The sequence below is a fragment of the Capra hircus genome, chromosome 17, assembly GCF_001704415.2.
Source record: "Capra hircus breed San Clemente chromosome 17, ASM170441v1, whole genome shotgun sequence".
In the NCBI taxonomy this organism is placed as follows: Eukaryota; Metazoa; Chordata; class Mammalia; order Artiodactyla; family Bovidae; genus Capra; species Capra hircus.
Genome location: NC_030824.1, coordinates 66,968,075 through 66,988,685, shown reverse-complemented (window position 1 = coordinate 66,988,685; position 20,611 = coordinate 66,968,075). Strand labels below are relative to the sequence as shown.

The 20,611-nt window shown below is 47.5% G+C and overlaps 1 protein-coding gene across 1 annotated transcript; it reads left to right on the top strand.

Moving 5' to 3' along the window:
• Nucleotides 2,703-11,247, top strand: SFRP2 (secreted frizzled related protein 2). The gene is made up of 3 exons (XM_013970497.2): nt 2,703-3,476; nt 5,860-5,940; nt 10,074-11,247. Exons 1-3 carry the CDS (start codon nt 2,978-2,980, stop codon nt 10,376-10,378), a joined length of 885 nt encoding a protein of 294 aa, XP_013825951.1. The 5' UTR covers nt 2,703-2,977; the 3' UTR covers nt 10,379-11,247.

Sequence of the window (20,611 nt, the reverse complement as noted above, 5' to 3'; positions counted from 1 at the left end):
GAGGAAGGTAACATTGACTCTCCGTGTGGAAAACAAAGAAAAGTCTGACGTGTTCCGATAAACTGCATGGGTAGGAGGAGGCCCATAGGCCCAAGGGACAGCACGGAGCGCAGAGGAGTCCGGGTCACCGAAGGCGCCGCCGGGCTGCCCCGCGTGCGCCCATCTCTGCGGCGGCACAGAGGCCCGGGCTGGGGAGCGCGCCGCCCCGGTCACCAAGCGCCGTGTTCGTGCGTCTTGCACACACACGAAGGGCAGCGCCCGCGTCCCGGCCTTGTAAGAGGTTATTCCCCTGTTCGCCGGCAATCTGCTTGCCGGGCGAGCTCCACTGTCAACGCGCACACGCTCTAGGCCAGGCGGGAACTGGTTGCCGAAGGGAAAGGGAGCAGGGCGCCACCCGAAGCGGGAGAGGAAGACGCAGCGCGCGAGGGTGAGGTCTGGGCAGGGTGGCGGGACGCGCGGAGGGGCCGCGACCCCGGATCCGGCAGGGGACCGGGCCGCGATGCCGGGATCCACGGCACACGCCGCGGCGATGCCGACCCTCCTGCGGCTCCCGGCGCCCCCTGGCGGCCAGTGGGGCCGCGCGGGCTCTCGAAACAATGCCTCCGGCCGCACCGGCCGAAGGGCGCCTGGGTCCCCAGCCTCTCCCCGGCACTCGGCCGCTCACCGCCTCGAACCACCCCCACTGGCTTCCAGCTCCTTGTTCCCCAGGCTCTTGACCGCCGAGGGCCTCTGAGAAGCGGAGGCGACCCTGGGGAGGGCGTTGGGGCTTGGGGCGGTGGAGGTGGGAGGGCCATCATCCCAGCCCCGGGCCCAAGTTTTAACATCTCTTAGAACTGAAGCTTCGATCAGCTGCTAGGTTCAGTGTGCTTCTGTTTTATTGAGGTTTATTTTTCAAAGTACTTTGTACTGCGGAGCGGGGCTTATTAGTTAGACCCGAAAAGACCCAGGACCCTTTCCGTGGAGGAGCGCGGCCTTTCGCTGCCGCGGCTGGCCCTTCCCCGGCAGAGCATCGGCGCGAAGGAGAAAAGATGCAAGCTGCTCTTTAGGGACCCAGATGTTTGGGTCAGAATCAAAAGATATTCTCCTTACAGGTGGCGATGTTTCTGCTGTATTCACGGCCAGGAGAAAACACTAAGTGGGCTTTCGCCACCCACACATTAACCCCCTCCTCTAAGCAGTGGCGGGCGACTTGGGCCTGGAAGGCCGCCAAAGCCAAAGCATCTTCCGGAAGGAGGGAAATAGAGAGGCTGAGAAGGAGCCTACAGATGGCTCTGGGTGGCTGGGAAGGAATAACAATGCGCCCACCTTCCATATGAAAGACCCGTGGCGGCCCGCTCTCCGGGGATTCTCTCTTTGGACCTGCACCGCCAAATTGCCAGGGGGGGGTTAGGGAGTGGAGACGATCAACCAGCCCCTAGGGGAAACTTGGGGGATTAGGAGAAAGGAGCACCCCCCCTCGCCATACACACACACACACAGACACACACACACACACACACAGACACACACACACACACGCCTTCCTCCTGAGGCCCCCTAGCCTCGGGTTACAGCTGTGAACTTACTTTTTGGAGTCCTCCACGAGCTGGAGTCCCCAGCTCCGCGGGCGCACAGACCGACCTCTTGCTTCGCCTCCGTACACCTGGCGCCCTGCACGGTGCCCGCTGGCATTGTGTAGGACGAAGGAGCGACCTCTGCCAAGGCTTCGTGGGCGTCAAGGCAGAGCTTCTTCCCCTGCCCCCTACCCCTTCCCTGCCTGCCCACCTGGCGCACTTTCTGCCAGCCCCCTGTGCCCAGCACCAGCCTTCCCAATCTGTGCCCTGAAGGCACATACCCCTGAGTGCCCGCCGCCAGGTACGGAGCGGGTTAGAGGGCGCGGTGCTTTCGGGTCTCGAGTCTTCCGGTTCATTTCGGAAGGGGAGGCAGGTCTCTTCTCCCAAACCGGGAAATGGGCAGTCATGTGTGATTCTGACGAGACTCTGTAGAGGCGCTTCCACAGTGACAAACTTTTCCAGACTTACCCCCAACACAACACCCCCAGCGTTTTATTGACATTCCCTTTTTCATGCAAAAGTTTTGCTCTGACGACTCTACTCGTAAAAATTCTCTGCCTTTTGAAAGGGCAGGCGGGAGCACTCTGCACGGGTGGGCCAGACTGAGAACCGCGGCTGGGGATCCGAGAGGAAAGCAGCCTCGCCGAGCGGCCTCGGGCAGGCCGGACCCTGGCGTGGACTGCGGGCACAAAGAGAGGGCCGGCAGCTGGCTCGCGGCCGCCGGGAATGCAGTTCCGCCCCGCAGCCCCGGGCCCAGCAGAAACTTCGGGCTGGGGTCAGACAACCCCCGGCCCGGGCCACGCGGGGGGCAGTGCGCGTTCCCTCGGGACTTGGCTACGAGACCGCCGTTCGCGTCCCTCCATCTCCCGCAGCCCGCTCCCTGCACGCTCACTGTTGGGGCGCAACCGCCAGGCTCTTCTATTTATTGTTTGTTTGTTGTTTACTGCGGTCCTAGAGCGCGCGCTTGGCAGCGTCCTGCGGGGCGGGGGGAACATGGGCCGGTGGGCGCAGCCAGAATTTCCTTCCAGGGAGCGCGTGAGGGGCATTCTCAACGGAACACCAGACGCAGAGAGTAGTGACCGACCCTCCTCGGATTACTCTCCACTGGCTCCTCCCTTGCTCCCCCCCGCCCACCTCCAGATTTGCATAAAAAAGGCCAAGAAAACTCTGGCCGGGCCCCAGCTGCGGCTCACTCTGCTCCCCCGGGTCGGAGCCCACCTGGAGCTGCGCGCGGGCTTTCAGCGCGGAGCCCAGCGCAGAACCTCGCCCGCGCAGTCCCCCGCGCGCCCGGCGTCTCGGCGCTGATTTCCAGGCCCCGGAGCCGCGCCAAGCGCTGCGAGCGGACCCGGGAAGAGCTGCGGCCCCCACACCCGCCGCTTCACCGGCTTGGCTCCCTCCGCCCCCCCGGGGGTCGCGCACCCACGATGCCGCAGGGCCCCGGCTCCCTGCTGCTGATCGTCCTCGCCTCGCACTGCTGCTTGGGCTCGGCGCGCGGGCTCTTCTTCGGCCAGTCCGACTTCCCCTACAAGCGCAGCAACTGCAAGCCCATCCCGGCCAACCTGCAGCTGTGCCACGGCATAGAGTACCAGAACATGCGGCTGCCCAACCTGCTGGGCCACGAGACCATGAAGGAGGTGCTGGAGCAGGCGGGCGCCTGGATCCCGCTGGTCATGAAGCAGTGCCACCCGGACACCAAGAAGTTCCTGTGCTCGCTCTTCGCTCCCGTCTGCCTCGACGACCTGGACGAGACCATCCAGCCGTGCCACTCGCTCTGCGTGCAGGTGAAGGACCGCTGCGCTCCGGTCATGTCCGCCTTCGGCTTCCCCTGGCCCGACATGCTCGACTGCGACCGCTTCCCCCAGGACAACGACCTTTGCATCCCCCTCGCTAGCAGCGACCACCTCCTGCCGGCTACAGAGGAAGGTAAGCCCTCCTCCTTATTACACCCCACCACCAGCTCCACGAAGACCCTACGGGATCCCGTTGCGTCCCCGCCGGGGTGCCAGTCCCAGGCGGGGCAGACGCTCTCCTTGCCCTGATGTGTCAGCGTGACAAAACTGAGATAATCAACCCACACACACACACACAAAAAAAGTACACACCCAAGTCTCTCATTCCCCTCCCCTGTTATACCAATTGCTCTTTCACAGGAACAGTTGAAAAGGGAGGCGCCAGGCGGGGTTGGAGGGGAGCGAAGAAAATGTAAAACTGAAAGAGGTCTTTCCTTTGTAGATACATGCACAATTCTTTTAAAAGATGCTAGCACGGGGGCCGCGATTGAGAGAGTTGGAAGTGGCCCTCCGTGGAGGAGTTGGCGGGTGAGCACCCTGGCCAGAGCACCCGGGCCTGAATCTCACGCAGCACGTTTTTACCACTGGGCAGGATTCTAGACGCAGGGACATTCCCTACAGCCACAATCGCCAAAATGTGCAAACAGATAGTCTTTTAAGGCACTCTCTGTTTGCCATTCAGGCTTTGAAAATAAAAAGTAGGGCTGGCTCATGTGTGTTGAAAGTTCAGCTTTGGTTGTAAAGTGCCCAGGTGTCCAAGAAAGAAGCACAAAGGGAATCTCCAGAACTCATTTTTCTATCACTAATCAGCTTTTATCTTAGGAGTGGTTTTAATTAACTGGAGAAAATCGTGCAAAAGAGAGTTTCCCAAGTTTTTTTTGAAAACAGAGGGGGAGTTCCTGCACAAAAACCATCAAAGCAATGAAAACCTCATGGGCGCTTGATATTCTTCCTGAAAGGAAAACATATACAATGTGTCTGAGCTGATTTAGGTCCCCCGGGACAGAAAGGGGGCTTCCTAATCCCTTTCAGGGCTCCAGCAGCATCTCCCTTTCAATCTCTAATTGTTTTCCTACAGCCATCATTAGTTAAAGAAAATGCAAAGTTGCTTAGCAATCTTTCCTGGCAGGCACCATGAGTCTGCAATCATCTTATTGGTTAGATTTATAATTTATTGCAAATGTTTGGCATATTTCAAACATTTGTCCAACATATACCACAGACCAACCAATACAGGTTAGTAACATTTTATATACATTCTTAGAGCCCCTAATTGGAAAAGTTTCATTTTGTTTGAGAGAGGGAAGTTAAGGGCAGTTTTATGTATATTGCTTTTGTTTTTATTTTTCACAATCTGCACCAACTTTATATACTACATTTCTCAAAAAAAAAAAAATTTCCCCCTTCACAATAAAAGTTTGCATTTTTCAAAATCTGCTCTGCACTTTCTCCAGACTGATAAATAACTTCCAAAATGAGTCATACAGGTTTTCTTTCCCGTGAAAACGCAATTTCATATTAATTAACTTTCACCTAAATTTTAAAGACAGTATTAGTACATTTATATGTGAGAGAAAATGAATGTTTTCTTCTTGCCCTTTTTCCCAAGGAATCGCACTCAGAAGAGCCCTTAGCCGGCTCTCTCATAATTGAGCTAGTGCACATTCCTGGGTTTGGTCAGACCCCAGAGACAGTTTGCTTCAACTTCCTTTGGCTTCTGGAAAAGCTTCGGGTTTTTGTTTGTTTGGGTTTTGTTGTTGTTGTTTTGTCTGCTTGTTTTCGAGCGTCTGAAACAGGCAAAGAGAGGAAAGAAGAACCTGCACCAGGGAGGAGTAAATAAATGCTGCCTAACTCAAGCACAAGCTTGGCAGAAAGCACGAGGTGACCCAGGCCCAGTTAGAGCAGGCTGGAACTGCCAGGGAGGTGTGCTTCGAAAGAATAGCTCAGACGCTAGCCTTACCGCACTAGCCCCCTCACCCAGTCCAGACTTGAAACTCCCTTGAGATGACTCCATCCCCCTGGCGCCCCCCGAAGCAGCTTGGCTGAAAAGCCAGCAGAGGCCAGGCTGCACTGGTGGCCTGCAGCTGAGAAAGATGATCTTTTGGCCATCGTTGGTCGTTGCTTGTTTTCCAGAATCCTTCAAGGATCTTTTACTGCTTTCTCCTCAGAGAGGCCTTGGGGCTAACTTTTTCAGAGACTGTGTTTGTCCCAGGAGTGAGAGGAAGAGCGAAAAGCTACAACCTGTCTCAGCTACCTGCAGCCGCACCCCCACACCCCACCACTGGGAATACCTGTTCACAGTATGTGGGCATTTTTGCCTGTCAAAAAAAAAAAAAAAACTGGGAGGCATGGCACACTCTTAGGCGTGAGTGGTCCTTCTGTTTTAAATGGAGCAGAGTTGGGGGTCTTCCAGGACAATTGTCCCTCTTGCCTGAAGAAGCCCCTAGAGTGAGTTGTTTACAAATGCCACCTGCTGTTTCCTTTCAAGCAAAGTTACTAATGTTTCATGTTTCTAGCCCCAAAGGTATGTGAAGCCTGCAAAACTAAAAACGAAGATGACAACGACATAATGGAAACACTTTGTAAAAATGATTTTGGTAAGTAAACACTAACAAAAGTTTTATTTTCCCGTACAACTTAAAGATACAATTCATTAAGATGTTACGATTACTGGGTAAAGTGAAAGTCTTTGCAACCCAATGGACTATACAGTCCATGTAACTCTCCAGGCCAGAATACTGGAGTGGGTAGCCTTTCACTTCTCCAGGGGATCTTCCCAACCCAGGGATCAAACCCCAGTCTCCTGCATTGCAGGAAGATTTTTTTACCAGCTGAGCCACAAGGGAAGCCTTTTCCTAGATAAAGTTTGGGTAAAATAGCATCACAGCTCATCTTTCCTTGAGCTAATCATCTAACAGGTTATCTTAGTTTCCTCTCTACATTAACTATCTTGTATTGAATTGTATCTTTTCTTAGATGAGAGTCATTGCTGTTAAGCAATAATCAAATAATGAGAATTGTTCATATCATGAATTTCAAATGGCATGTTTTTCACTTCCCTTTGGCTTTTTCTTGCCAGCAAGCATGATCCTGGCCCATGTTCTCTTTTTAGTCACTTAAACATGTGTCCCAGGGATGGAAACATGTAAATATTAGCCTCAGTAAAACAGATTCAAGACATTAAGTGGGCCCCAAATAGAAATTTAGTCCAGTGCCAAACATGATGCTCTGCTTCTCGTATTCCACTGTCAGTGAGTATATCCAAGGTACTAGTTAATAATCTGGTGGAAAGAGTTTCCTTGAATTGGAAAAAAAAAAAAGCTAGGAATTTACTTTGGCAAGATACATGCAAGGTGCTGTGATGACACAGTGCTCAGGAACTCCCAAGCTCCAGGCGTGTAGATCCCTTCCCTTAAGGGAGAACTCTAAGAGGAGGCTGTCCACCCAGAGCTTCAGCAGCACCTCCTCTGAGTCCTCCAGCCTCTGTGGGGATCGAAAGAGCCAGCTAGACATAAGACCACCACTAAATTCAGAGCTGGGGTGGCAGAGAACTTCACCCAGATTCCTGAGACATTCATGCTTTCCTCCCCTTCCAAGAGCAGGCACTTCTTGGTGTGTTTGAGGGGTTGATGCCCTTTAAAAGTGTTTATTCAAGCAGAAGGTTGAAGTTACTGGTAAACAGATGTGGTCTCTGTCCTAGCAAATAATAACAGACTCTAACAGACCTCTAGGAACACTTCTACATACTCAGCTACACCCTGGAGACAGAAGCCACTCCAGTGTATAGTGTGGAGGAATGACATCCCACCCTCTCCTTACAGCTTACCAGCCAGAAGCCTCAGACCTGGCCAGGTCCCTGGAACTCTGGACACCACCAATCACTGCCCCTGGCAACCCCAGGTCACTTCCAGGAAGTGTCCTGTGCTTAACCTTAGGTGCTCCTAGGACATCCATAGCTATAGGAGAAGCTTCACACAACTGAGGAAGGGGAAGGAAGGAGGCAACTCATTCTGAGCTACTCCTCCCCCTCAGCAAGAGCCACAAGGGGATGATGGGGTTTCATATGTCTATACTCAAAGACAAAAAACTCTCAGAGTAGGAGATGGCCAGGCGTGTTGGCAGCAGCAGTCGCAAAGTTCCAGAGCCTTACCCAAAACACAGTTCTCAGCTTCCATGCTCAGGATTTAAGGGCAAATTTTTAAAATATAATTTAAATAAAGTTTATATAAAAATGTATGACATTTTATTCTGGCAGCTTATAGCCTTTGCACTAGCTTTAGTGCAGATCTCTCTCCTGACTTCCATGATATAGTGAAGCTCCAAAAAAATTGAAATTAGGGCTCAGGCACGCACACACACACACACACACATACACATATGTTACCTGCTTGTTTAGTGGCTTACCTTACATAAGATCGCTTTCCTAAAGATGCTGCATTAAGACCTGTGTAAAAAAAGTGTGTGTGTGTGTGTGTGGCTGGCTGTCTGTCCCAGGGTTCTCTTTCTCTTACCTTGGAACAACTTGGAAGTCATTACACTTAAGGTATCACACATGCAGATACCTCACAAGTTTGTTTTCTGTTTCTTCATGTTCATTTTGTCCCAAGGGGGATAGTAAACTTAAATTGTATGGGGTGAGTCCTATACTGGTTTATAAGTGGTTTTCCACACTGCCTATGTAGTTTTGGGGAGTCATGAAAGGGTAGAAGGAACAAGGTAGAAATCTGATGTATTTAACTTGAATCATCCATGAAAGCATGACAATCTCCCCACTGCACTTCTGAAGGACAAGAAAGATGAAGAAGACCTCCTGATTTCAGTAGGAAAAGTACTGGTGAGGAAAGAATAGATTAGAACTGCCTGCCTCTGTATGCAACCTTTTGTTGGACCAGACAGTATTGGGTTGGCTAAAAACTTCATTCAGATTTGTCTACAACATATTATGGGAAAAAACCTGAACAAACTTTTTAGCCAACCCAATATCATCACCTCTGCCTCCAACACACCCTGCATCCCCCCTCATACCTTCCATCCAGAGCAGGAAAAGTTATTTAAGAGCTTTGATTCCTATATTTGGTCCCAGCAGAAAACCCAGGAAGGAAACATCTGAAGTTTTCCCATGGTAAGCTCTTAAAAAGTTTGTTATTTCATAGCTAGAGAAAGATGAGTCATAAGTCTTCCCTCTGATTAAAAGTGATGATTTTTCTGATGTTTTGGGCTCAAGAATGTTTAGTCTGACCAGGCAAAATCTCACACATGCTCTGTCTGTGCTGTTGATGAGGGTCCCAGGTAGCATGATAATCACTTCTCCCACCATATACCTTCCCCACTCCCAGCCCTTAGGCCGAGGCCACAGAACATGTGACATTGCCATGTGATTCATCTCACGAAAAACCCTGAGCACCCAATATTATGACCCAGATGCACCTCAGACAAACAGTGGTTGGCCAAGTCCCAGCACGCTTGATTTACCTGGCCGAGCTTCAGTCGTTTCCTGCTCGGCTGGAAAAGCCAACTTCGTTGAATTCCTCTGACAGAGAAAGAAAGAACTCTCCAGAGCAGTGATTTCTCACCAAAAAAACCTCTTCCTCTATTACTAACTTAAACAATGCACTAAACTCCATCAGAGTCAGGAAGTCACACCTGCATATAATCTCTATGGAACAATCGTGAACACGTGATAGTTGGGCACGTGAAGGCACCAGCCAGGACGAGAGATTCGATACCGTGGCTGAGATCCCGTGGTCTGGGGGACTCGAGTTCTGAGAATTAGGCTCAGCTGGGGCACAGCATAACTGGGTGACCTCTTGTAAATCACTGCATTTCTCTGGATTTCAGATTCTTGGTGTACCAACAAGAGAGTTTACCTAGATTATCCCTTCAACCTTAAAATTCTATCCCTTCCCTGACTTCATGGAGTTTTGAAATTTAATTCCAGCATGTATGTTTGTAGGGTTTTCTTTCCCAAAGCGTACTGTCCATGACTATAAAATGTGTCCTTTATAGTAAACCACTTACTTTGGGTCTTAGCATTCTAATGAGTCTACATATCCATCTTGGAAGCAGTGCATATATGATCTGTAAATGCCTTGGCCTTGGACAGGCAAATGATAGCATATGAGGATGAGGTCTTCAGAAAAACACTTTTACAGCTAAACATGTTGTGCTCTTAAAAAGAGTCTTGGATATTTTTTCTCCAAGTTACTTTACCAAATCAAATGCAGCTGTAAGATCAATTCTCCTTCCCTGTAGTCTGTTCTTTAGAAAACAATGATTGTGTGATATAATTTCCTTACAGGTTTGTCCAAGAACTTCTCCGACGTCATAAATTGAGTTTAAAGTTTACAGCCACAGAAGGATCGTGTTTCACCTAAGAGTCAGGCATTTCTTTTCATGGTGAATTTTCCAATAGGGGAAGTCATTTGTCGAGGAGAGCACACTCCACATGCAGCCTCCGTACAAACACAGAATGCAGGGCAAGGAGGGAAAATCAATTGAGTCCACAAGGGGAGTTTTTAAAGGATGGCTGGTTTGAAACAAAGTGCCCGATCAACCCTTTGAGGCTTTAGAAATGGAGCCACCTGCTGCCCTCAGCTCCCAGTCCCCTGCCTGCGGCCCCCATCAACCCCAGGGAGCTCCTCTTCCCTCTCCCAGGCGAGTCTAGGACACGCGGGGGGATTTATGCCCTCCTTATCACTGGTGTGATCCTGCCCCTCTTCTGTGTTCACAGCACTGAAGATAAAAGTGAAGGAGATCACCTACATCAATAGAGACACCAAAATCATCCTGGAGACCAAGAGCAAGACCATTTACAAGCTGAACGGAGTGTCCGAGAAGGACCTGAAGAAGTCGGTGCTGTGGCTCAAAGACAGCCTGCAGTGCACGTGTGAGGAGATGAACGACATCAACGCGCCCTACCTGGTCATGGGGCAGAAGCTGGGTGGGGAGCTGGTCATCACCTCCGTGAAGCGGTGGCAGAAAGGGCAGCGCGAGTTCAAGCGCATCTCCCGCAGCATCCGCAAGCTGCAGTGCTAGTCCCAGGCTAGCCTCGCTGCGGACCGCTCCCAGGGCCCCGCCGACCCGCCCCGCTGCTCTGGGACGTCAGCGCGGTTTCCCCAGCACGCTCCCTCGGCTCCTCCGGCCTGGAGCGGCTTCCCCTGCCTTTTGCACGTTTGCACCCCAAGCATTTCCTGACTTATAAGGCCCCAGGAGGCCTCAGGATCAGATAGGTGTCTTCACATAAAGGAAAAACCCACCCAAATCTTGTAGAAATACTCCAACTAATAAAATCGAAAGGATTTTTATGAAGTTTTTAAAAAGGTCACTTAAGAGCTATTTCACGTAGGTGCAACTGTGACTCTGGCTTGATTTTTCTGGTTTGGTTTGGGTCTGTTTCCACTGACGTTGCCGTAACGTGCAAACAGCTTCACTTTTCTGTGTGGCCTGAACTTTCCCTTTTCTGTTGTGGGTCCAAAACCCAGTTGAGATAAAGCTGGCTGTTATCTCAGCACCTCTCTCAGCTGCAGCCTGAATCAGCACCTGAATCGTGTAACAAGTCATTTGTCATTTAACATCCCTGTTGGGAACTTAACAACTGTAGCATGTATTGCGTTTTGCATTTCCAGGTAGAGCACTTCCATTTATAAAAGCCACATTAACCTCCGTAGCATGAGTTCTTCAAATAAAAGGCAAAACAGACCAATTTTATGATTGACCTGAGTACTTTAAACTTTGTTTAAAACACTTTTTTACTTAACTTTGCAGATTAAACCATTGTAGCTTACCTGTAATATACACAGTAGTTGACCCCAAAAAGTTGTAAAAATATTGCTTTAACCAACACTGTAAATATTTCGGATAAACATTATATTCTTGTATATAAACTTTACATCCTGTTTTACCAACTCCCTGTCTTCTGTCTTGTCTTCTCAGTGGGAGGAACTGGGAAGGGAGCTGAAGGAAAGTGATCACCTCCTTCCTCCCGAGGCCCAGCCCTCCTGCGGTTTGAAGTGTCTATTTCCTATATGGCTCAGAAAGCACCTCACCTCTCCACCACCCGTCCCCTGGCCCCTGCTTGTGCCTCACACCCCACGCAGATTCTACCACTGCAGACCCTGCAGGGAGGCAGAGGTTTGCCTGCTTTGGTCTGGTTTCATCCGTCCAGTGGCAGCCTGGTGGCAACACAAGCCTGCACCTAAGGTTCACGAGCTTAGCCGCTGTGCTTTTCATTTCTGCAGATTTTTATAATGAAAAAGAATCACTATTGCAACAGTGTTCATTCTTTCCCCACTTAAATTCTAACCGTCAGATAAACAGAGCCATGGTTTGCAGAGCAACCACTGAAAGGCAGTGGGTAGGGAGAGGGTGGTGAAAAGAGAACAGGAAGATGAGAAGGGCTTCCATCCATAAAACATCGGTCCAAATGCTTCATTGTTTTATTTTAGGAGCCTCCAGAGAAATTCTAGTACACACATGAAGAAACTAAGGCTCAAAGGGGTTAGGCACCATGGCTAACATGAGGCTGATTCAGAGCTGAAATTCAGGCCTTTCAGATGACAAATTCTGTCTTCTGTTCAGTCCAGGGTGGATTATAGGAGCAGGGTGGCACATGTCTATTTAACAAGTGTGCACTGCACATCTGCTTCATGTCTGGCCCCATTCTAAGTGCTGGGGAACCATATATCAGCTCCTTGTCCTTACGGAGCTGACATGACAGAGTAAAAGAAGAGATATAATAGCAGTTACAATGACATATTTATAACATAAGTTATATGAAATGTAAGGAGAGGTAATACATAAGATCAACAGTGTCCTCAACAAATCCGAAATCTTGAGAGGTCCTGCGAAGCCTTTATGGGACAGCGTTTTGTTGATTTAGTTGAAAAGTTTGCTGCACAACCAGCCATGATCTCTCTATAGCACTTCAAGTTCTGGTGGCACCAAAAGGCAACAGAGCCCCACTGCCTACCTGAGCTGCACAGTTGGGGCCATCTCTTTCCTCTTCTTCTGGGTCCAACTGACTCAGCTTCTCATCTGAGTCTACAGACTCCTAACACAATCCTCTTCCTACAAGGCACCCATGGACTAAATGAGGGACACTCATGATTAAGGCCAGGACTCGTTGTAAACATCTAAAACCGGAAACTTGGGACCCGGGAAAAGGCAAGAGAGAGAGAGAAGGAAGATAACAGACAAAACAACAGTAGACAGACGCTTTAGGAATTAGAAAGTGGAAATAAGTATAACACATCCAAAACAGTGGAAAGAAACAATTGGAAGATGCTGACCTATCTGAATGTTCCCTTTCCAATCAAAACAGATGTTACCTGCCCATGTTAAAGGATGCGGACCCTGGGGCTCCGGAGAGCTAGTTGTTGCCAGACATTGCCCCCTTCGGTCATGATGTGAGGAGGTCGTAGGCACTCTGGTGCCTGCCTGCTGCCTTACACACCCCTCTGTGGCTTTTCCAATCCCCCCCACACCGCTTGTTCCCATCTTTGTCAAGGCTATGAGCCAACCAGACATGTTTGGAAGATCACGTAGATTTTTGGTTCATCTTTCATTTTGTTTCACTGTTTTCTTTTGCACGATGATTCGAATATAGATATGGCTCACTTCTTTTTGAAATAATCATGACTTGTATTCTTTCTTAGTTTTCAACTATCAGATTTCTTTTGTAGACAGGTAAAAACATGAGTGTTCATCCATTATTGGGAAAAAAAGCAAGGAATCAGAAGACACTGGATTTTTGAGTTTTCTAAGATGATTCATGACCTGTTAATAAGCTGCCAAGATATCCCACATAGAAGATCAGAAAAGTTTAAAGACATAAAAGCTATGTATCTACCACACATGTAATTCCTCCTCCCTTTCCTACATAATTTGAGAAATGAGTTGTTCTACAGGAACACATTTATATGAGTTGTGGGGCAACATTTCCTACGTGCTTGAAGGTCCTGTCTATGTGCAGTGAAATTCATAGGGTTAAAAAGGATAAAGGGGTCCATTTCATCTAACAGTACCCTCCAGTCTTCATTCTCTATTCTATTATCAAATGATAATTTGATTTTTTGCCTTTCAAATCTTGCTTACTAGGTTTTCAATGTTCTTGAGGGGGGAGGGGTCACCTTGGAAAGCAATCAAGGCATATGTATTTCAGGGTGCAATCACTGCCTGTGGGTTATGAAACAATGTGATTTCTGCCCCTGAAACTCATTGCACAGATACAAATTAATTTACTAACTCAGCAAGGATTTTTCTGCACACCAGCTATCACCGTTGATGCATTCAATAGGTGTTGAGTGCTCACGTGCATGCCCAGGTATTGTTCCAGGTGGTGGATGCACAGCAATCTGCCCTCCTTCAGCTTCTAGTCTAGAGTCAGGAATTGTGCTTGGCACTCTAGAAAGAGAGATGGTTTATTCCCCAAAGGAACTCTGAATCCAGGGAGCGAGAGAGACATGCAGACAAATCATCCCAACATGCTGTGTTAAAAGAGAGTATAGACAAGCCCAGGGATGGCATAAAGGAGAGAGTGTTTATCATCAGTTTGACATGTTGGCCAATCAGCAGTGCACAACTACCATGCTGATGGTGATTGCCAGACACTACAAATAAGCTTAGCATAAGGCCTATTGCCTTTATAATCAATAAATGTCCCATAGTCTCAAATTACAAACAAATGAATTCACATTTGGCTCAGAAATAAATAGCTTTCAACATAATAAAATATTTTTGAAGCTGTTCACAATTGTCTAGAGAATAATGCAGATAAAAAGCTGCTTTTAAAAAAAGCTCTTATTGATACAGATAGCAATTAAAATAGTGTTAGAAGAACAAATCGAAGAGTTCAGCTGTCACAAGATGTCCCAGAATACAGTTATAATAGTCACTAATTTAACAACCCAGATAGCCTGTTACTCTATGAAATGAGCAAGGCATGAGAACTTAGCATCACTAACTGGCTTCCCAGGAGAAATTCACCTAAAAACTGGTGCACCCTCTCACGCATGCACATGCTTTCCTGTGTACCACACACAAATGTAGCCCTGACAGAAAATCTTCTAGTCTAAAACAAACCACTTAGCCGACTAGAAACTCCAGTCCTAGTGGCAAGTATCTTGGTGCAGCTTTTGAAATTCAGAGACACCTAAGAAGTCAACAGTTTCTGCAAGCCTGACACTACTTACGGGTAATTAAGAATTATTACTCTATAAATTACGCTTAAGCTCAATCCATTCTCATTTCCTGTGTATCCTCTGTTTTAAAGTGTGATGCTCAGAGCTTGTTTCTGTGTGAGAGGCACCCAGATTAGGAAGGAGCATCAGTCTGCCGCAGCCTGCAGCAACCAGTCTTACCCCAACACACCCCTCTGTCTCACCAGCTCCCCATGCTCCTCAAATTCTGGAGCACAATGGGTTGCTCCAGGTGGTAGAGCCAACCACTGCCCCATCTGAAGTAGTTTAAGCAAAGAGCGATAAGTGGAACTATAAGTACTAGGTACTCTTCCACTCTTCCCAAAAGATTTTTCCACCTCGCACAAAGGATTCAGGTGCCTCCATGCCACCCTCTAATAGCATCGGGCTTCCAGTCTGAAGCAGAATACTGAGTCGACTCAATTATTCCGCAAGCTCACCTTGAACACCCACTGTGTGCCAGGTGCTGTCGTCAGTGCTGAGGTCCCAACAATGACTGTAAGGCTCAGAGAACCGCACTCTGAAAGGAACCCTCAGGGACACCCTCTAGTGGACTGACAAAGTTTATTATCCAGCTGCGCAGTTTTATGGTCTCAGGGAACAGAGCATAAAGCAGACTTGCACGTAGCCTTTCTCAATAAACATCAAAGCATTCAAGCATAAAATACAGTTCCCACCGCCCAAGACATAACATAGCTTTGGCGAAACTCTAAAGGGAGTCTTATCATGAAACAACAGTCCTTGCTCCCAGAAACAGGTGGTCAGAAGGAAGCCTTCGAATGCCTCAAGGCCGGGCGTATAACCCTTTGTTATCCGTTCCCAGCCTCAGGCACTCGGTGAACGCTCATAACCCTTTGTTATGCTCGTTCCAGCTTCCAACCTTCCTCCTGAGCGGAGCAAATGCATTTTCAGTATTTGCTCAAAGCCTTCTAAGTGACCAGCACACAGTGGCTTCTCTCATGTGATCACGGTCTAGTGTGAAACATGCACAGGCGAATGTAATGTGAACTGAGACCCCAAACTCTCCAGACCTCTCACTTGTTCTTATGGGCACAGATAAATTCACGTTGAAATAACACTAAGAATCAAAATCTCTAGAGCCAGGAAGTGTCACTAGAGAATTTCACCAAACATTTAAAGAATAACTGACACCCGTTTTGCACAATCTCTTCCAGAAAATAGAAGAGGAGGGGGTGTTTCTCAACTCATTTTATGAGGTTAACATTGCCCTAAATACCAAAACCAAATAAAGGACAAAGAAAACTATAGACCAATATCTCCCATGAATTTAGACACAAAATTCCTCTACAAAATATTAGCAAATTAAATCCAGCAGTGTGTGAAAAGGATAACATGTTACAACCACACTGGCTTTATCTAAGTTACACAAGACTGTTTCAATATTCAAAAATCAATCAATGTAATCTACCATATTAACAGGTGAAAGAAAAAATCATATAGTCATGTCAGCTGATGCCAAAAAAAAAGCATTTGACAAAACTCAATACTTATTCATGGTAAAATCTACTGGCAAACTAAGAATGGATAGGAGCTAGGATACATGTATGTGTGTGCACACATGTATGTGTGTGCATGCATGCACCTGTGATCAGTCATGTCCAACTCTTTGCTACCCCCTGGAATGTAGCCCACCAGGCTTCTCTGTCCATGGAATTTTCCAGGCAAGAATACTGGAGTGGGTTGCCATTTCCTTCTCCAGGAGATCATTCCCACCTGGGGACTGAACCTGTGTCTCTTGCGTCTCCTGCATTAGCAGGCAGATTCTTTACCACTGCACCACGTGGGAAGCCCTGGAATATAAGACTGACATACAAAATCAACTATACTGTATATACTAAGAAAAAACAAGCAGAAATCAAAACAAAATCACAATACCATTTACAACTGCTCCAAAGAAAATAAAATATTTAGGTATAAATATTCTGTATGCTGAAAATTACAAAATGCTGATGAATGACATCAAAAAAGACCTAAATAATTGGAGAGACATACCATGTTCATTAATTGAATGATTCTTCATGGTGAAGATGTCAGCTCTCTTCAAACTGATCTATAAGTTTAATTTAATACAATTTCTATCAAGATCTCAACAAGTTTTTTTGTAAATATGGACATTATTCTAAAATTGGTAATGAAAGGCAAAGACTGTAGAGTATCCAGAATGATTATGAAAAAGAATAAAGCAAGAAAAATCATTAAGCCTTACTATGCTGTGCTGTGCTTAGTTGCTCAGTTGTGTCTGACAATTTGCAGTTCCATGGACTGTAGCCTGCCAGGCTCCTGTGTCCATGGGGATTCTCCAGGCAAAAATACTGGAATAGGTTGCCATGCCCTCCTCTAGGGGATCTTCCCAACCCAGGGATGGAACCCAGGTCTCCTGGATTGCAGGCAGATTCTTTATCATCTGAGCCACCAGAGAATCCCAAGAATACTGGAGTGGGTAGCCTATCCCTTCTACAGGGGCTCTTCCCAACCCAGGAATTGAACCAGAGTCTCCTGCATTGCAGGCAGATTCTTTACCAGCTGAGCTACCAGGGAAGCCCCAAGACTTACTATAGAGCTTCAGTAATCAACACAGTATGGTACTGGTCGGGGGCAAGGGGGGGGGACTTTCTTTTTTTACAAAGATGTAAAAGCAGCTCAATGGAGTAGGAATGGCCTTTTCAGTAAATGGTGCTGGAGAAACTGCATATTCCATGGGCAAAACAGAAAGAATCTAAACCTCCCATGGAATACAAAAACTAACTCAAAGTGAATCGTGAACGTAAATGTAAAACCACTGAAGTTTTTGAATAAATAGAAAATTTATTATGTAAAGACCTAGGATTTGGCAAAGAGTTCTTAAATTTGATACCCAAGGCACAGTCCATAAAAGGAAAAACATAAATGAAACCTCTTCAAAATGTAAAACTTTTGCTATTCAAAAGACCCTGTTAGAGAGGCAGTCCTAAGATGGCGGAGGAATAGGACGGGGAGATCACTTTCTCCTCCACAAATTCATCCAAAGAACATTGTAACGCTGAGTAAATTCCGCAAAACAACTCCTGAATGCCGGCAGAGGACATCAGGCACCCAGAAAAGCAGCCCATTGTCTTCAAAAGGAGGTAGGAAAAAATATAAAAGACAAAAAGAGAGACAAAAGCAATAGGGACGGAGCTTCGTCCCAGGAACATGAAAGTGAACATGAAGTCACTCAGCCGTGTCTGACTCTTTGTGACACCGTGGTCTGTAGCCTACCAGGCTCCTCCGCCCATGGGATTTTCAAGGCAAGAGTACTGGAGTAGGGGAAGGGAGTCTTAAAACAGAAAGGTTTCCAAACACTAGGAAACACTTTCACTGCCGAGTCTGTGGCGAGCCTTGGAACCACAGATGGCAACATAACCGGAAGGAAAATTAAATAAATAATTTAAACCCATAGATTACGTGCCCAGCGGTAACTCCCCCAGCAGAGAAGCAGCGCAGACACCTGCACCTGCCACTAGCAAGCAGGGGCTGGGCAGGGAGGCGTGCACTGCATTGCTTAGAGTAAGGACTGGGCCTGAATGCCCCAAGGGCAAGGCTAGCAAACCGGACTGTGGAATAGCTACCAGGCGAAAAGCCCTAACCTAGGACACCACCAGGCCCGCTCACAGGACAAAGGACTGAGCAGAGCTAGCCGGCTGCAGACCATCCCCCTCTGGTGACAGGCAGCCAGAGCCTGAAGGGGGCAATCACGGCCCCAGACAGGCATTATCTATCAAACTGCAAGTAGGCTTTGTTGCTAACTAAGACTTCTTGGGGTTCTGGAGGGTCAACATCCGCCTTAGAAGGTGCACCAGTTGTACACCCAGAAAACCGAGCGGCAGGGACGGGGGAGGTGATATGTCACAGCGACCGCACTCACCAAACACCTGGTCACCTGAGCTGCTCGGACCTAGGAAGGGCACAACACGCAGGCCCAACCGAGTCTGCACCTCTGAGGACTACCCGAGTGCCTGAACCTGAGCAGCTTAGACCTGGGAGGTGTATGCAGCCCAGGGCCAGCCTCAGACGGTTCCCGGCAGAGCAACCTAGAGCCTGAGCAGTGTGGGCAGGGAGGGCACACGCACCGTGAGCGGGGGTAAACCCGTGTGGCCGAGACACTGCAAACACGCACCAGTGTTATTTGTTTGCAGCGTCCCGCGCCTCCCCCCCCCCAACCCCCAAAGCACGACTGAACAAGTGAGCCTAAAAAAGTGTCCACCACCACCCCCTTGTGTCAGGGCAGAAATCAGACACTGAAGAGACAAGCAAACAGAAGAAGCTAAAACAGAGGGAACCTTCTTGGAAGTGACAGGTGCAATAGATTAAAACACTGTAGTTAGAACTAACTACATAGGAAGGGGCCTATAGATCTTGAGAAATATAAGCCAGATCAAGGAACTATCCGAAAACAAACTGACCCCACACTGCCCACAACAACACCAGAGAAACACCAGATATATTTTACTATTTTACTACCAGTCTTTATTTTTTTATTTATTTTTTATTTTTAAGTGCTTTATTACTCCTTTAATTTTCATTTTTATAACCTACTGTTACTTTGCAAAAAAAAGAGAGACCCTATTTTTTAAAGCAAACTTCATATATATATATTATAATTTTTTGTGACTTTGTGTGTTTTTTTTCTTTAATATTTTGTGTTTGAAAATCCAACCTTTACTCTAGATTTTTAATCTTTGCTTTTTGGTATTTGTTAGCAATTTTGTACCTCTAAGAACAAAATCTTCAGTACCCATTTTTACTTGGGAGCGAGATTACTGGCTTGACTGCTCTCTCCCCCTTTGGACACTCCTTTTTCTCCACCAGGTCACCTCTATCTCCTCCCTCCCCCTTCTCTTCTCTACCCAACTCTGTGAATCTCTTTGTATGTTCCAGACAGTGGAGAACACTTAGGGAACTGATTACAGGCTGGATCTGTCTCTCTCCTTTTGATTCCTCCTTTTATCCTCCTGGCCACCTCTGTCTCCTTCCTCCCTCTTCTCTTCTCTCTATAACTCCGTGAACATCTCTGAGCGGTCCAGACTGTAGAGCACACATAAGGAAGTGATTACTGGCTAGTTTGCTCTTTCCTCTTCTGATTCCACCTCATCTCATTCGGGTCACCTCTATCTCCCTCCTCCCTCTTCTCTTCCCCATGTAATTCTGTGAACCTCTCTGGGTGTCCCTCACTGTGGAGAAACTTTTTATCTTTAACCTAGGTGTTTTATCAATGGTGCTGTATAGATGGAGAAGTCTTGAGGCTACTGTAAAAATAAGACTGAAAACCAGAAGCAGGAGGCTTAAGTCCAAATCCTGAGAACACCAGAGAACTCCTGACTCCAGGGAACATTAATCGACAGAAACTCATCAAATGCCTCCATACCTACACTGAAACCAAGCACCACCCAAGGGCCAACAAGTTCCAGAGCAAGACATACCACACAAATTCTCCAGCAACACAGGAACACAGCCCTGAGCCTCAACATATAAGCTGCCCAAAGTCACTCCAAACCCACTGACATCTCATAACTCACTACTGGAGACTTCATTGCACTCCAGAGAGAAGAAATCCAGCTCCACCCACCAGAACACCGACACGAGCTTTCCTAACCAGGAAACCTTGACAAGTCACCCATACAACCCCACCCACAGTGAGGAAACTCCACAATAAAGAGAACTCCACAAACTGCCAGAATACAGAAGGGCCAGCCCAAACGCAGCAATGTTAACAAGATGAAGAGACAGAGGAATATCCAGGAGGTAAAGGAACAGGATAAATGCCCATCAAACCAAAAAAAAGAGAAAGAGATAGGGAATGTACCTGATAAAGAATTCTGAATAATGATAATGAAAATGATCCAAAATCTTGAAAACAAAATGGAATCACAGATAAATAGCCTAGAGACAAGGACTCAGAAGATGCAAGAAAGGTTTAACAAGGACGTAGAAGAAATAAAAATGGGGAAGGATATAATCACCCAAGTCCAAGAAATCCAGAGAGTCCCAAACAGGATAAACCCAAGGCGAAACACCCCAAGACACATATTAATCA

Excerpts from the sequence above, each read along its gene's own strand:
- SFRP2 (XM_013970497.2), top strand. The coding sequence starts at position 2,978 with ATGCCGCAGGGCCCCGGCTCCCTGCTGCTGATCGTCCTCGCCTCGCAC. Across the intron at positions 3,477-5,859 it reads CCTGCCGGCTACAGAGGAAG|CCCCAAAGGTATGTGAAGCC; the intron begins GTAAGCCCTCCT and ends TCATGTTTCTAG. Across the intron at positions 5,941-10,073 it reads ACTTTGTAAAAATGATTTTG|CACTGAAGATAAAAGTGAAG; the intron begins GTAAGTAAACAC and ends CTGTGTTCACAG.